General features: G+C 43.2%; 1 protein-coding gene across 1 annotated transcript in view; it reads left to right on the forward strand.

The window, feature by feature from the left end:
* The first annotated feature begins 5,178 nt into the window (after positions 1 to 5,178).
* LOC135811917 (mucin-5AC-like) overlaps positions 5,179 to 16,896 on the forward strand; it is a 24,397-nt gene continuing 12,679 nt past the window's right edge. The window contains exons 1-4 of the mRNA XM_065325181.1: positions 5,179 to 5,322; positions 6,099 to 6,155; positions 10,319 to 10,639; positions 16,410 to 16,799. Coding sequence (XP_065181253.1) covers positions 5,277 to 5,322; positions 6,099 to 6,155; positions 10,319 to 10,639; positions 16,410 to 16,799 — 814 coding nt within the window. The 5' untranslated portion in view covers positions 5,179 to 5,276. The remainder of the gene's footprint in view (positions 5,323 to 6,098; positions 6,156 to 10,318; positions 10,640 to 16,409; positions 16,800 to 16,896) is intronic.

A 16,896-nucleotide genomic window follows, 5' to 3' on the forward strand; every position in this document is an offset into this window, starting at 1 on the left:
ACTTGACACTTGACTGACTCACGACTGCCATCCAGAGCACACGAGAAGTCCATCGAACCTTCGACTCGGCAAACCTGCAAGAAAGCACCACTCCCTGCTCAATACACAGTGTTTCGGGGAATTCACCCCTCATCAGTTGAGCTTGAGTAGGCTGAGGAAGATTGTGCTTGAAGAGCACCACTTATATAGTGCTCTCCAGGCACAAACATCACCAGGGATACAAACTTACAGAGACGCTCCGTTTCCAGCGCCACGAACACCTCGTGAACACCAGATAGCAGCGTGAGTCAGTGTCGCTCCTGGACGGTGAGACAGACGTCGAGGACCGTCCAGGAGCCGTCCAGGAGCGACACTGACTCACGCTGCTATCTGGTGTTCACGAGGTGTTTGTCGCGCTGGAAACGGAGCGTCTATGTAAGTTTGTATCCCTGATGATGTTTGTGCCTGGAGAGCACTATATAAGTAGTGCTCTTCAGGCACAATCTTCCTCAGCCTACTCAAGCTCAACTGATGAGGGGTGAATTCCCCGAAACACCGTGTATTAAAGCAGGGAGTGGTGCTTTCTTGCAGGCTTGCCGAGTCGAAGGTTCGATGGACTTCTCGTGTGCTCTGGATGGCAGTCGTGAGTCAGTCAAGTGTCAAGTAAAGCCGGCGGAAGAGCGCGAGCTCCGCTGTGGGGAGCAAACCATTTCTTATTATTATTAAATTTAGAATATGGCAGTCCCATCGACCGATCGCGTGCATCATTTAGGGCATTCGATTGGTGACATGAAAAAGAAAAGAAATTATAGGAATAAAAACTGCTTTATGGCAGCTTTCTAAAAAATGTTTTTGTGTTTCAGTCCTGGGCCCTTTTAAAATTGCTTCCAAATTGCCGTGGGACTCCGTCTAAAAAGTAAGAAATTAACAAAATGTGATTTGATAACCGCAATCAATAAAACCAGCTGAACTGACATTGGTGTACTTTATTCATGCAATGTAAAAACGGGGAGCGCGAGCTCCGGTGTGGGGAGCAAACCATTTCTTATTATTATTAAATTTAGAATATGGCAGTCCCATCGACCGATCGCGTGCATCATTTAGGGCATTCGATTGGTGACATGAAAAAGAAAAGAAATTATAGGAATAAAAACTGCTTTATGGCAGCTTTCTAAAAAATGTTTTTGTGTTTCAGTCCTGGGCCCTTTTAAAATTGCTTCCAAATTGCCGTGGGACTCCGTCTAAAAAGTAAGAAATTAACAAAATGTGATTTGATAACCGCAATCAATAAAACCAGCTGAACTGACATTGGTGTACTTTATTCATGCAATGTAAAAACGGTGGAGACTATGTGCAATAAAACGATGAAAATATGAAGAAATGGTGTAGGGAAAAATATGGATCCAAACAAGTTTTCGTACAACACTCATCAGGAATCGTCGTTGTACTAAAGGACACTGAAACATAAATTGAACTATTATAGAAAATCTAAGTTAGAGAAATAACACTGAGAGCAACAGCAGTGAAATTTATTAGGTGTACAGAAAGATAGTATAATTGGGTTGAAATTGTTCAAGTAACGTGTCGTGTTAGAGAAATAACACTGAGAGCAACAGCAGTGAAATTTATTAGGTGTACAGAAAGATAGTATAATTGGGTTGAAATTGTTCAAGTAACGTGTCGTGTTAGAGAAATAACACTGAGAGCAACAGCAGTGAAATTTATTAGGTGTACAGAAAGATAGTATAATTGGGTTGAAATTGTTCAAGTAACGTGTCGTGTTTAGTGCGGCCAAGCTTGGCCGTTCACGTTCTACGTGTAATGTACTGCTGTTATGTGTTATCACGTTGTATTTCCTTCCTTTCTCCTTTGTTCCTTTCTCGCTTTGATTGGTACAATTTACACTTGTAAATTTCACTGCTGTTGCTCTTAGTGTTAGATTTATTAGATTTCTATAGGAACGACGATTCCTGATGAGTGTCGTACGAAAATTGTTTGAATCCATATTTTTCCCTACACCATTTCTTCATATTTTCATCGTTTTATTGCACATCGTCTCCACCGTTTCTACATTTTATGAATAAAGTACACAAATGTCGGTTCAGCTAGTTATATTGATTGTGGTTATCAAATTATTGTCTCCTCGCCGTGTGTTTAAAATGTTATTGTCGAATATTACAATGCACACAAAACCTCACAATAATCACACACAGGAAGAAAAGCGAGAAGACCGTTTCCCCTCGTGATCCTCTTTCCCATGCATGCATGTTGGTGCAGTACAAGTACAAGAGAAAACAAGTGTTGAAAGCAGTATTTTATTATCAAGGGTTGTGATTATTGTGAGGTTTTGTGTGAAATTTTAATATTCGGCAATCACATTTCGTTAATTTCTTAATTTTTAGACGGAGTTCCAAGGCAGTTGGAAGCAATTTATAAAGAACCCAGGACTAAAACACAATAACGTTTTTTAGAAAGCTGCCATGAAGCAGTTTTTATTGCTAGAATAATAATGTGATGTGGTGTGATGTAGATTCATAGTGTGTAGGAGCTAGGTGTCAGGTCATTGAATGTTTCAATATCCTTGTAAGCTTGGAGCCTTGTTGTCGAACTTTCTGACTGTATAATATTACTTCGTCATCTTAGGGACTGTTAGTGATAATTATTGACTCATAGGTCCTTATTCCTTTACATTTTCCTACTATTGTTCTTCACATTGCATTTCATCACAGGTTTTTCTTTGTGCATCATCACCCACTCTCGAAATTGTTCGCGATAACTGAATAAAACTCTGGTGAAGTAATGCTTCGACTGGTTCTGCTTATTGCAATCCTTAAACTGTTGTCACCTCTTCGCCTTTTTGCATAGGGCTTTCTTAGCAAGTTGGAGTCCACATGCCACGTACTGCTCTTTTCTCTCCGAAACTTAACAATTGCAAGCCAGATATGAAAGAAAGAAAAAAATCATCAGTCACACCACCGGGACTCGAACCAAGGACCTTGCTATTCGCGAGCAATGCTCTAACCCACTGAGCTACAGTAGGACACTTATTCTCAGTGATGGTAATTCTAACACTTTGAAATTCTCCGTGCAGTCCAAATTTGAAATTGCAATTTGTATTTGCTCGGAGTGGACATAGTTAGATGCAATCGCCATGATATCAAGCGAATGGCCGAGGGCCCTCTTAATTGGTGTGAGTTGCCAGTGTGAAGCCAGATATTGATTGATCGAAGAAGGATATTTACCATCACTGTGGATAAGAGTCATATTGTAGCTCAGTTCTTTAGAGCATTGCTCGCGAATAGCAAGGTCCCTGTTTCGAGTCCCGGTGGTGTGAGTGATCTTTTTTTCTTTCTTTCATATCTGGCTTGCAGGTGTTGAGTTTTTTCTTTCTTTCATATCTGGCTTGCAAGTGTTGAGTTTTTTCTTTCTTTCATATCTGGCTTGCAAGTGTTGAGTTTTTTCTTTCTTTCATATCTGGCTTGCAAGTGTTGAGTTTTTTCTTTCTTTCATATCTGGCTTGCAAGTGTTGAGTCTTTTCTTTCTTTCATATCTTGCTTGCAAGTGTTGAGTTTTTTCTTTCTTTCATATCTGGCTTGCAAGTGTTGAGTTTTTCTTTCTTTCATATCTGGCTTGCAAGTGTTGAGTTTCGGAGAGAAAAGAGCAGTACGTGGCAGGTGGCCTCTAATTTCCTAGCACTTTGAACTTCCCCGTGAAGTCCAATTTTGAAATGGCTCTATTAGCAGTTCTGTATAATATTTCCGTTAGTGTTTCCCGACTTTCCTCAACGCTGTATTCGCATGTAATGTTACTGTGATCGATTGTCGTTGTTGAGCATGAGCTAATAATGACATGATGTTGGTAACAGTAACGTTCTATCGTGCATGCACTGTACATGAGGTCAGCGTTGTTATACTTACCAGCTAAAAATAGAGTGATACGCATGGCAGTAGAGAAAGAGTAGGAGATACTATCAAATCGCATATCCGGCCATAAGTGAATGCTGAGCATTTTAATTGAAGAGTTTGATGAGCCTTCTGTGGGCATAATGCAACATTGGATGGAATTCTCACTTCGATACAAGCATGCACAATAGTTAAAAAAAATAGTACCCGATAAAACATACATACTCGCATCCTTGGATTGCTTATCATGTTCACGTCAAACATTCATTATCTGCAGCTGTATCTGATGCATTTAGAATAGGGGACATGGTTTGTTCAAAAACTCTCTCACCTGTCAGTAGATGCACATGAACACCAGCTGCATGAAGCTCCATAATTCATGATTCTTTCTGCATTGTTGTCTGATGGTGCTGAATTTAGTGTTTGAGCGGTAGTTACCAATGACTTGTATGGGAACAACTGAACAGGAATTGGAATTATCTGTCATGTGGTTTCACAGCTGGCTGTTCTAGTCTATTTCTAGATTTGAAAATGTCGAGTTCCAGACCTACTGTCAATGGTTAGTATATGCCAGTAGACACGATCCAGGTTTGCGTAAGATCTAGCAACATTACGTCGCTGCAACACAACACGAAAATGTGAATATTTATGCCCATGTGCGGACAGCCAAGTCGTTCGTCAATATACGAGCTCATAAGGTGATCTCAGTGGAGTGGAGTGACCTAAGGCTAAGGATCATGAACATCTGACTAGTGTATTTATAATATATAGGCGTCCCTGTGGCTAGTGATCTACCATTCAGAGTTTTGATACATTAGGGGCACTACTGTTCGCCAGAGCAGACTTGATCGCCAATGTGACTGTTGCCATGACTGGGTAATCAGCACGAGAGCCAAGTTGAGCTACTCAAATCAGTCAAGTGATGTACAAGCCAAGTGATGTATACTATTCCTTTTCACATGGATTATACATACTACACAAAGGTAGAACAACTAGGTTTGATTATGCATACAATCATGTACACTCGAGTACACCCGAGTACACCAGTAGTGCTGGACAGCTTTCAAACTCATTCTATAGTAATAGTATCTCCACAGAAGATTGGCGGCTGCCCGTGCCTCGCAAAAAACTGTCAGGCAGCAGCTTAGTGGACTCCGGTGGTGTCAGTGACAGATGGAATCCAGTTGCCAACCAGCTGACATGAGCATACACTGTACTCAGGTAGACTTTGACTGGCGTTCGATGTGTTTGCAAAGTCGCCCGACTGTTTCTGGAGTCCTAGGAAAGGAATGCCCTGCCTTACAATGAAATTTAGCAAGACCCGGTTTCTGTATTGGCTTACAGCTGCTTGTATTCAGTATTAGCTTTGTTGTGTACACGTATAAAGCGTATAGAATGGAGTGGAGACGCAATGCCATTAGCGTGAATACGGGTTTTAGAGGTGAGTCGCCAATTCCTGTGGGTGCGATTGGATGTTTTGTTGGATGCCGCTGCACAACTGAGGGGCATGGAGTGGGGAGGTGGACAACACATTGTGATAACTCACCTATCCTGGCCTTACCATAAGCTGTTATAGGACATATTTATGAGATGATATATGCCGCAGGATATGTGACAGCATTATGAGCATGCATACCTGCATGTACATTAGGTATAGAGACAGACTTGTTTTGGAGAAATGGAAAAATGATGATACCGGTATTTACTCGCACATCATTGTAAAAAAAATGATACACGAACATGTCGATGTCAGAGGAACTCAACATGCCTCCCTTTGTCGACTCATCAGAGCATCGCATAGACAATAAGTCCAAACCTGATTTACAATGACATTTGCTATTTGCTACAGTGTTTTCAAAGCCAGATATAAATTTGGTCTGAATCTAATTTGCTTATGTGCTCAAACTGACAAACCCGTCAGTTCTGCGTTTCATAAGAACAAGATGTTTCGGCATTTAATTAGCACTGATCACCTATACACAGACACAGGTAGATATCCTGAACCACGCCCCGAAAACACTTTTTCATTTTGATAATGCCGACCTAGATGTAGTTCTTCCTAGACGCTGTGTGTCTTTCCCACCTGCTCATTCTCTATATAAATATGTACCGGCATTCACAGTTCGCGTTCACGTGAAGACAACGCAGATAGTATGGAATACTTGATAATCCTAGTGACTGTTGAATGTTCTTCTTTTCGGTTTATTCACTCTGCAGCTTGCTGGCTAATGGCAGTCTACATGTATATCCTGTTGGAGATCGAAGTTGTGAAAGGTATTAAACTTGGTTAAAAGGTGGAATTTCCTTAACAAATACTAGTTAGCCCCATCCCTCAGAAAAAACAAGTCAACAAAGAGGCCTCCTTGGATTGAGGGGTGCTGGTTTCGAAACAACTGGTTTGAAGCTCAAAGTAGAGCTGGTGTTAGCTCAGAGCAGAGCTAGTGTTAGCTCAGAGCAGAGCTGGTGTTAGCTCAAAGTAGAGCTGTGGTTAGCTCAAAGTAAAGCTGCGGTTAGCTCAAAGTAGAGCTGCTGTTAGCTCAAAGTAGAGTTGCTGTTAGCTCAAGGTAGAGCTGCTGTTAGCTCAAAGTAGAGCTGCGGTTAGCTCAAAGTAGAGCTGCTGTTAGGTCAACGTAGAGCTGCAATGCTAAATGGATGTAATATAGCGCAAGGCAGGGCCGCAGCAAATAGCTAGATAACACCAGTTGTGAGAGTGGACCCGATTAGTGGGTACGATAATTATAATGATGGTGTGAATAAGTTGGATAGGCAGGGATGGTGGGAAAAGAAACAATGCTGAAGCACGATCCGTTGTCTGGAAGAGCACAACATCGAAGTATGTATCCTGTTGGAGATCCAAGTTGTGAAAGGTATTAAACTTGGTTAAAAGGTGGAATCTCCAATATAAATACTAGTATAAAAAACATATGACTTGTTTAATTAAAATGACTATTTTATTAACAAAAAGAGCACCCAAATCCGGTTCTTTTAAGAACCTCAACTAGATGATAAAATAGCGCACAGTACCGTGGAAGAATAGCTCAAAATATCTACAAAAAACGCATGACCTTTGCAGATAGTATGTAAGGTGCTCAACTGTGTGGATCACACACTCCTAGGCTCTGACCTATTTAATTTTGACTGTTGCTTTGGAGACGAGGTTCTCGCCTGGTTAAGGACCTACTTGGCTGACCGAGCCCAGGGAGTCGACACGCCCTGGTTTCTTCCAGGTGAGCCACACCAATGCACCCGCGGCGTCCCACAAGGGCCTGTCCTTGGACCACTATTATTTACGATCTACATCCTCTGCCTGCCCCACCAATGTAACCATGGATAAAAGGAAGGAAAATAATGTTGCGAGTTATGACTAATTGTCTACCAATGTAACGAGATCACATTCAGTCAGCCAATGCAACAGCATGGCAACATGTCACCATGGCTGGCCAGTACACTATAATTTTCCGGGTCAACTTTCGCTACTGTTGCAGTCCTTGATGATTTGTTGTTGTGGACCAGTTATTCTTTCTTGTCATGTTGGGCTGGAGTCAGCAGGTGAAGTTTTTTCGCGGCTAAATGAGAGTTTCTACGAGAGCAGGGATTATTGCCACGAGGTCTCAGTGCTGCTAGCATAGCGACAAGGCATAAGAAGACAATCCGTGTGTGCTTTCCTACCGCGCTCATGGATACGGCTACTGCATCGCCATTGGAGAGTTCGAAATTTGATTAAAGTCAGATGGCTAAACGTTACTAGGAAATTTGAATTGCTGTGCGAACATTGTTCGTGTTTCTGGCCTAAATGGTTGTGAGCAGCATTGGCCAGTTGTTCTTATACTTTCTCTCAGTGCGTATTTTAGTCGACGTGTTGATTTTGCACCATATTCAAGGATGAATGAAATCCATTGAAGGAATAATGAAATCCATTCAAGGAATAATTGACATAATAATGTCAATTATTCCTTGAATGGATTTCATTATGGTCGTTACAGACATTGACTCTTTTAAATAAGGAGTTGGGTTTTTAACTTTTAGACGAGCGCTTCTTCCACTTAATTAAACAGAGTTTTTGAAACAGCACACGCAGCGGAAGCTGTTACAGTAGACGAGTCTGAATTGCACGTCAAACCGTGATGATCAGACAAATCGTGGTTCGAAAACATTTTAAAAACCGGATCGCAAGGAGGGAACAGAGAACTAGAAAATCACATCAAAATGTTAGGGGCAGACAATAAGTTAGTGGACCGGGATAGTTCTGGCGGAGTGGAGATGAAAATAGAAAACACAATGGTCGTGCGCTTCAAACATAAGCTCACACGCGCACACGCCATTGGATCATTGGACGCCCATCGCCGGAGGCGATGATAGCGATGCTACACCAAAGCCAAAGGAGCTTGTGCTGGGATTGCACAATTCAACAGCTTGCAAGGCCGAATAATTGACCACCAATATTCAGCGTGTTCTACAGCACACAGCTATGAAATGGCTTTTTCTGGCCAGTGAATCCCTACTTTGTAGTCTTTTCATTTCTTTATCACGCACACACATCACACCACATACTAAGACACGTACTGGCTGTTGGTAACCACCCAGGTGAATGAAAGAAAAGTCAGAAGGAGTCTGAGAAAGAGAAGAAAGATGTGTGTGATCATTATCGTCGGGAATCGAACCCGCAACCTATCGATTATAAATTGCTGCATATACCACTGCACCATATTGGACACACACACACACACATACACACACACACACACACCGTGTATACGGCCGTCGCAAGAGAAGCACTTAAATCTGCAAATGCACTGCATGTGCACCTACAGGTTTTCTCTTTATAACGTTGGCAACGATAGCGGATCTCATTCTGATTAAAACAGATCAAGACAAGCGCCAGATAACTGTCTAATCCACACAACTGGTAAAGCCATGAGAATCGACCCCCCAATGCACACGTGGTCTACATCACACGGAGCACATCGGAATAGGACAGCCAAGACAGTCACCTATGCACACCCTACACTTGCTGGGGTAACCAGCATAGACAGCACGCTGCTTTGATAAAAGCAGACACTAGATGCACTGGTATCTTGAACGGAAATACACGCACACACACACACACACACACACACACACACACACACACACACACACACACACACACACACATACACACACACAAAGAGAACACACAAAGAAACAGGATAAATGTCGAACATCTAAAAAGTGACTTTGTGGAGTTATGGACGTAGAACCTGTTTGCAGGTCAACGGGAATCAAACTTTGAGTTCTGATCGAGTGGAAGGATGGATCAGGATATTTCAAGATTATAGGGCAAAGCAGTGATAGCAGCGTATCATCTTCACCAAAAGTTGTTTTCTGTATTTTCTTCCTTCCCTCACATCGTCTTTCTCCTTAATTTTGAGTCAGCCACTTTTCGAGCAACTAGTGGCTTTAAGAACTTGACTTTTGGAGATGACTGCGGTGTGGGTAGCGCTCGCCTGTTAAGCACAACTCCATGATTGACTCCCGCTGCTACCTGGGCCCTCACGAGATGTTTGTCCCGCTGGACCGTCTCTGTAAGTTTGTACCCCTGCTGATTGTTTCGTTTGAAGAGCAGTATGTAAATGGTGCTTTTTAGGCACAATTCCCCAGCCTAGTCAAGCTCAACTAAAAAGGGACGAATTCCCCGAAACACGGTGTATTGAGCAGGGAGTTGCGCTTTTTTCAGGCTATCCGAGTGGAAAGTGCGACATGCTTCTCGTGTCCCACGGATGGCAGTCATGGGTCAGTCAAGTGTCAAATTCCACAGTAAGCATGTTCCTCGTCGGAGCGACCAAATTCATCACTATTACCGCCGAGGTGCCAACTTCTAAGTTCGTATCGTTGTCGCTCAGACGGGCGAGCGACTAGTTGTTGGAGGTGACATCGTTGTGAATAGCAACTGGCTCTCAGCGTCTGAATTCCTTGATCCCAGTATTTGAAGAGTATCTGATCTGCTAACTATGTTTCTGTGTGTTGATGATGTGAAAATCCCAACGCAGCATCACGTACAATAGAGAAACTATGGTGAGCACATTCGCCTGGTCCTATGTGCAAGGCACAAACTTACGTACTAACTAACAATTTAGGTATGACCTTCCCTGCATCGACTATTAACCCCGAGCAAACAGAGAGAAATGGTGAATAAAGAAGCATTCATTTTCTGAATTTTCCCGCTCAGAAAGTGTGTTTTTGGGAGGGCCTATATTTAACTCCGTTTCGACAGTCAGGTATGGTTTAAGCACCAGTTCTCTGCTTTTGTTTTGTATACAGTATCTTTCATTTCCTTCCCCAGTGATTGTATAGCTGCACATGAAGTATTGTTTTCCCAGTAGAGTGTACCTAGTCCCAGTGTTAGTGATGTATTGAGCTAGTATTGTAACACTGTACTGTTGTGAATGCTCATGTAGGTCAAGTTGTCAGTCTAAGTGCTGCTGGTACAGGACAAACAACAACAGCATTCACAGTGACATTTGGTGATGGACAACCTACAGCCGATGTTACCAGTTACTTACCTGTATGTATTGTGGGCAGTGGATCAGGACCATTCATTCGACTAGAGAAGACTGATGGTAGTCTAGTGTTGGCTGAGACAGGTGCCTTCACAGTATTTGGAAGAGCACCAGTGAACAGCACTGAACATCCTATACTGGACACGTCATACACTGGACTGTACCATTGCAGAACAGTGGATCGCAACTCTTCACAAACATATCAACTCAACATTGTAGGTAAGTACAAACCGACTTCTTCATCCTGTGGAATAATGTCCAGCTTTGACTCTATGCCCTACAGTATGGCTACTGATGCAAGCAAGGTGAAGAGAAATAGAGCAGTGGTTTACTATAAGCCACCCGAGGAAAAGAAAGCCTCCTCCAGGAGCACGAAGTCACGTATGACGCAAGCAATGTAACAGGCGAGTTGTGGCACTCTTGTCATTGTTGCACTAAGGCACCAGGAGTATATTAAAAAACTTCAAGGTTCTAGCCAGAGAAGAGTAAGGGGGCACATCCCTACTAATTATTCGATTTTTTTCATTTCACACCTCGAAAGTGCTACCACAGATCAATTGTTTCGGATGCTCTGCGCACTCGTCAGTTGCATTTTGTGTGACAAGGAAGTAGTGGAACATGGAAAAATGGGTGAAATGTACGTTTCCTCTGCCCCCCCCCCTCCCACCCCTACAATTACATGACATTGTATTTCGTGGCTATAGTCCTGAGCATGCCGTTAAATTACACATCTCCATGCTGAACACAACAGTGACTAGTTTTAGCACTGTACCATTGCAGAACAGTGAATCGCAACTCAACACAGACGTATCAACTCAACATTGTAGGTAAGGACAAACAGGGTTCTTTCTTTCAGATGCATGCAAGTTGAAGAGAAATAGAGGAGCGATTTACTACGAGGCGCTCGAGCAACCCAAAGTCTCCTCCATGAGCACAAAGTTGCATAATGACGCAAGCAATATATCAGACGAGCAGCGGAACTCTTGGTTGCAATAAAACGCAACGAATGTATCATAAAAGCAAGCTGTACACCATTTATCCTTACAGAAGTCTAAAATGAACAGTTTTAGAACTGATTTCCCTCACCTGGGATCATTGTTGCCAATTGCCATTTTCAAATAATATCGTATGTTATGCAAGGATTGCTCGAAATATCCGATTATTCTAAAAACTAGCAACAGGCGCACAACGCAAAGTAGTTCGGCGAAGAGATCTACATTAGAAAGTTTATGCTTCACGTGGTTAAATTTTGAACATGAGGAAAGAACGTGTGTTGAATCGCTTTTTTCACCGTGAGTTGGCCCTCTGTCGCAGTGAAATCTGACGTTGCAACGTGAGATGCTCCATTCTGACCTTGAGGTCTCACGTTCAAAATTGAAAAAAGTGAACCGTAAACTCGTTACAAAACAAGTAGAAGAATGATTGAACAATGAACGTACCCACCAAGGATTAGAGAGAAAAATGTAAACCGAGCAACTAGCAACAATAATTAACTGAAGAGAGAGCCAGATAGTCAGAAACAATGCAGATGACAGCAACTAGCAGCGGTAAGCATAGAAAGTACAATTATGTTTCAACTCGACAACATACATTCGAAACAAGCAGTACATGTGCTTTAAATTCATAGAATAACAACACACCAAAGTCACAAAACTCTCAAAAAAGTACTCTTAAGATGTTTAGGCTCGTTGAGCATTACAGTAATTATTACAGTGCTGTCGGAGGACACATACCATTAGCGTACTAAAACTCAGCTGATGAGGGGTTAGTTCCCCGAAACACTGTGTGTTGAGCAGGAGTGGTACTTTCGTGCACGTTTGATGAGTGGAAGGTTCGAAAGAGTTCTCTGGTACGCTGGATGTTGTCTGTCAAGTAAGGATTCAAGTTCTCATGAAAAGCGTGATCTACCAATTGCTGATATTAAACCACGTGCGGATAATGTGAGCGACATACTACAAATGCCTGGCACCGTTTCCGAAAGTCCTATTCTGTTGATGTCTGTAGAGTATTTCAAATGTATTAGCAATCTTGGTCCTTGTTCGAGTACATAGGGACAGTCCAGCGACAGACATAGTGGTGTGTCCAGATACAAACCATAGGAATGATGTGCTGAATATGTGAGCCACGGGAGATCTTGTTCAATGTATAATATTATAATGCATATGCTCAAGACGTGACTTTTTCATAGACACAAAAATGCAAAGACTGCAATTCGAAGGAACCCTCATTGCAATGACCCCTAGTGACGGCAAGGTTACTTTAGACTAGTCCCTAGACAACAACGGAGAACAGTTAGAACTATCGCCTGGTTATAGAACACAAAGTAAACGGAAGGGTACAGCTTCCTTACAAGTAAGGTGGAACATTTATGTCAACTCAGAGTTTCACAGGTCATCAGGCTATACTTATTCTGGTCTGAAACTGGAATAATGAATTTTTACAAAAATGTATATGCACAGGAAAGTAACTGAAGAATCATTCCGTGAGGAATACAGTGGGAACCACGCATATGCAATCACACCCACTCTCACATGCCATACACACACACGCGCGTGCGCGTGCAATAAGCAGCAACACACAAATACATGTATATACATAAACTTTCTCCAACACCCACACCTACACAATCACGCACAAACGTACACAGTGTCACACCCCCCCCCCCCACACACACATAAATGTACTCGCACACTCATCCTCCCCCCCCCCTCCCACACACACGCGTGTATATGAACAACTTCACGCCGAACACTGGGTGACTCAGACACAGCACATGCACAGTGACACTCATCCATACATATACATGATGACTGCTCACATTCTCGCTGCCGGAGTAGTCACATAGCAGCGAAACTAAATGCATGCTGGCAGAGCATGTCTCTACCGTGCCATATTTGGGTTTGTACGCGTGTGCGTGTGTGTGTGCTTTTGGTATGCATATGCATACGTCCGTGGGCGTGGTGAAGCGTGTGCGTGGATGTGCCGGTGTGTTCGTGTGTGGTGTGCATGAATGAGTATCCTGGGTGCAAAGGTGAGGATTCTGTGGAGGGTACAGTATGTACATGTACTAGTGTGCACGTGTGTGTATTGTGGGAATGGTCGCCTGTAGATTGTGTCTATGAGAGAGAGAGCATGAGTTCAAAGTGGATGCTAGCGTGAATATGAGCAGACGTTGTGTTTCATATGTGTGGATGAGTGTGCGTGTATGGTGCTTGAGTCTCCCAGTGGACAGCGTGAAGTTGTTCAATGTAGATGTGAGTTTGTGTAATTGTATGTGTGTGTGTGTGCGAACGCGCGTGTGCGTGTGTGTGAGGCGGAGTGTTTGCGTATGTGTGATAGCGTGTGCACATGTGTGCATGAGTGTTGGCGTGTGGTCGTGTATTGAAATGAGTGTGGATATAATTATGTTTGTTTGTTGTTGTTATGGCATGCGCGTGTGCATGTATGTATGTATGTGTATGTGCGTGTGCGTCACACACTGTGGGAAAGTGGTAGTGGGTGGGAGAGGATGTATACGCGTGATTCCCGCTGTCTTCCTCGCGCAAAGATTCGTCAGTTACTTTCCTGTGCATTATTGATAGCAGAATTCTTCCCGATGATCACGTAAGCGAGAAACTCTGAGTTCGAAAAGAAAATCTGTTCGAATTTACTGGTAATAACCTCGTAGACTTTTCACTGATCCAGGTGTCTGCCTTCAAAAGTACTTTGTCTCAGAGGGTCATTTTCTAGTCGCCATGGGCTTGATCTCGCCCTCGCACCACCTTTTGTACACGCCATAGGCTGTAACTATTTCCTGCAAACATGCATTCATGCTACAAGAATGGTTTTGCCGTCAATGCACGCCCAGTTCTGCATTGGTATTTTAAGAGAGCCTGTCTGAGAAAACCAGAACATATGTGCAAGTCGATCTCTCAGATTTCGCTCAAAATTTGCAGGTACGTTTGCTTTGGGGTGTAGATCGACACACCAAACCCCGCGCAAATTCTTTTGAAGGGAACCATGAAATTGGCATACCCCTCAATATTGGCCCAATATTGGCACGATTTATGGGTCTACAAACGAGACACGGCACAGCGTACAAGAACAAGAACAAGCTACTAACAAAACGCTATCAAGCCAGCATTACCTCACCTTAGAAGAGTTCTTGAGGCAGCAGCACTTAGCCACGCCAGCATCCGAGAAGACAAGGGCAATCATCCCTTGACGCCACAAATGATCGTCTTGAGATCAGCCAAATTACAAGCGCTGATAAAACAGCCAGGTACGTCCACAATTAGCAAACACTAAACACTGGCAGATAGTAGCACACCTCTTCTAGCGCTGAGGACATGTCCCCGATCATCCTTTTTGGGTTTTCTTGAAATAAACAATTTTGAATTTTTGCGTGTAGGTTTTTGGATTTTACTGCAAGAGGAATGATGAAATCACGTGCCTCGTGACACAAGATTCAAGAATGCCATGCGGTCTCGTAGATTACGGTTCAGCAGTTGTTCAGAGTCACCTTGATCAAGCGCACCTGCACTTACATGGATCACCCGTTAATCTAGATCGGATCAAGTGCATCTTGATGTCCAGCTCAAGAGCACGTTTGTCGTGTTATAGGCCTTCAAGCCGCGACTTTCCCTCAACATGCAGCACAGAGACTAGAGCGAGTGCGTAGGGTCAAATTTTGTTGTTCATTACGTAAGAAATCTGCCATGTGGGCGCGCCACATACCCCATGGCCATACAACCAGTGTAGGACGCGCGCTGCTAAGCTCCAAGCGACCTTGATTGCATGGACCACGGTAATTCCTTGCTGTTGCAGATCTACGTGGATCATCAGCATGTCAACTAGTCGTAGTTCCTGTTGAACCATGGTCGAGATGAGCGAGGTTAGTGTGAAAAATGCATACCTGTTCTTACTGCAAGAGGAAATATCTCAAAGAATTCTTGCCAATGCAATACTCCTAGCGCAATAACGATAGTTTCTGCATGTTCTGAGCAGAGCATGCAACAAATATAATGCATCTTACCTCCTCCCTCATGGTCCGTTTCGCCTCAGGAACGATCGTGATCGTGTGTGTCGTGCACCAGAAAGCATTATTCTACGTCACGATGCACGTGATTTCTTCGTTCCTCTTGCAGTAAAATCCAGAACCTACACGCAAAACTTCAGTCACTTTTGCATCAACTATTGGTTGAGTATTGCACCGAAAAATGTTGGTGGCGCAAGGAGAAGCTTGTCGTTTGGAGTGACAAGTGATCACCGCTGCTTTTCCTTGTCAGAGTCAACAATACAATTTGTTCTGCAGTGTTAGGAGTGGTGTCGGAGTAGAAATTGCTGACTAGACGTCGCGGAGGGGCGAGCTTTCCTGCGCAGGTATGAGTTTGGACGTATCTCAGAATGGTCGAGTGGAAAAATTCAAAATTGTTTATTTCAAGAAAACCCAAAAAGGATGATGGGGGACATGTCCTCAGTGCTAGAAGAGGTGTTCTACTATCTGCCGGTCTATAGTGTTCGCTAATTGAGGACGTAGCTCGCTGTTTTATCAGCGCTTGTAATTTGGCTATTTTCAAGACTATCATTTGTGGCGTCAAGGGATGATTGCCCTCGTCTTCTGGGATGCTGGCGTGGCTAAGTGGTGCTGCCCCAAGAACTCTTCTAAGGTGAGGTAATGTTGGCTTGATGGAGTTTTGTTCGTATCTTGTTCTTGTACGTTGTGCCGTGGCTCGTTTGTAGACCCATAAATCGAGCCAATATTGGGCCAGTATTGAGGGGTATACCAATTTCATAGTTCCCTTCAAAAGATTTCGCGCGGGCTTTGGAATGTCGATCTTCGCCCCAAAGCAAACCTACCTTCAAAACTTGAGCGACATCTGAGGGATCGACTTGCACATATGTTCTGGTTTTCTCAGACATGCTCTCTTAAGGTGCCGTGAAGACTGTTTTCGTCTGGTCAGTTGTATCATGTATTTCAGTGCTGTACCTGTGTGTCCTTCTCATACAGCTCAACAAGTTCAGTCTGGAATATCACCTACATCACTGACATTGCCCTACTCTGGTGTTTCGTACACCATACCATGCAGGTCAAGTGGAAACTTTCCTCTCAACGCATCTTGGAGCTTAACATTGTCTCTGGACTCACAGAAGATAAAGACGGTGACATATACGAATATGGTGGATTCTATGGTCAGCTTCCGGCGGAATGATTCCCAGATTGTGTTTACGGAAAGTGATACATCAGGTGTTACCTTCAATGTCATCTGTACGACATTGTATACTACAAACTTTGATTGTATTGGACTGGGTTCAACTCCATCACGGCCACAAAGTGTGATTGACAGATGTGTGAATGCCGCCCAGGCAATATCTACCACAGTCTCTGTCACTATTCAAGGTTGGTAAGGTTACGATATTTGTTCAGAATTACTTCTTTTTAGCCACTAACTGGTGTGATGAGGGCGATGAAAACTAAAAAATCAGTCACGTTAAAC

The sequence above is a fragment of the Sycon ciliatum genome, chromosome 3 (genome assembly GCF_964019385.1).
Source record: "Sycon ciliatum chromosome 3, ocSycCili1.1, whole genome shotgun sequence".
Lineage (NCBI taxonomy): Eukaryota > Metazoa > Porifera > Calcarea > Leucosolenida > Sycettidae > Sycon > Sycon ciliatum.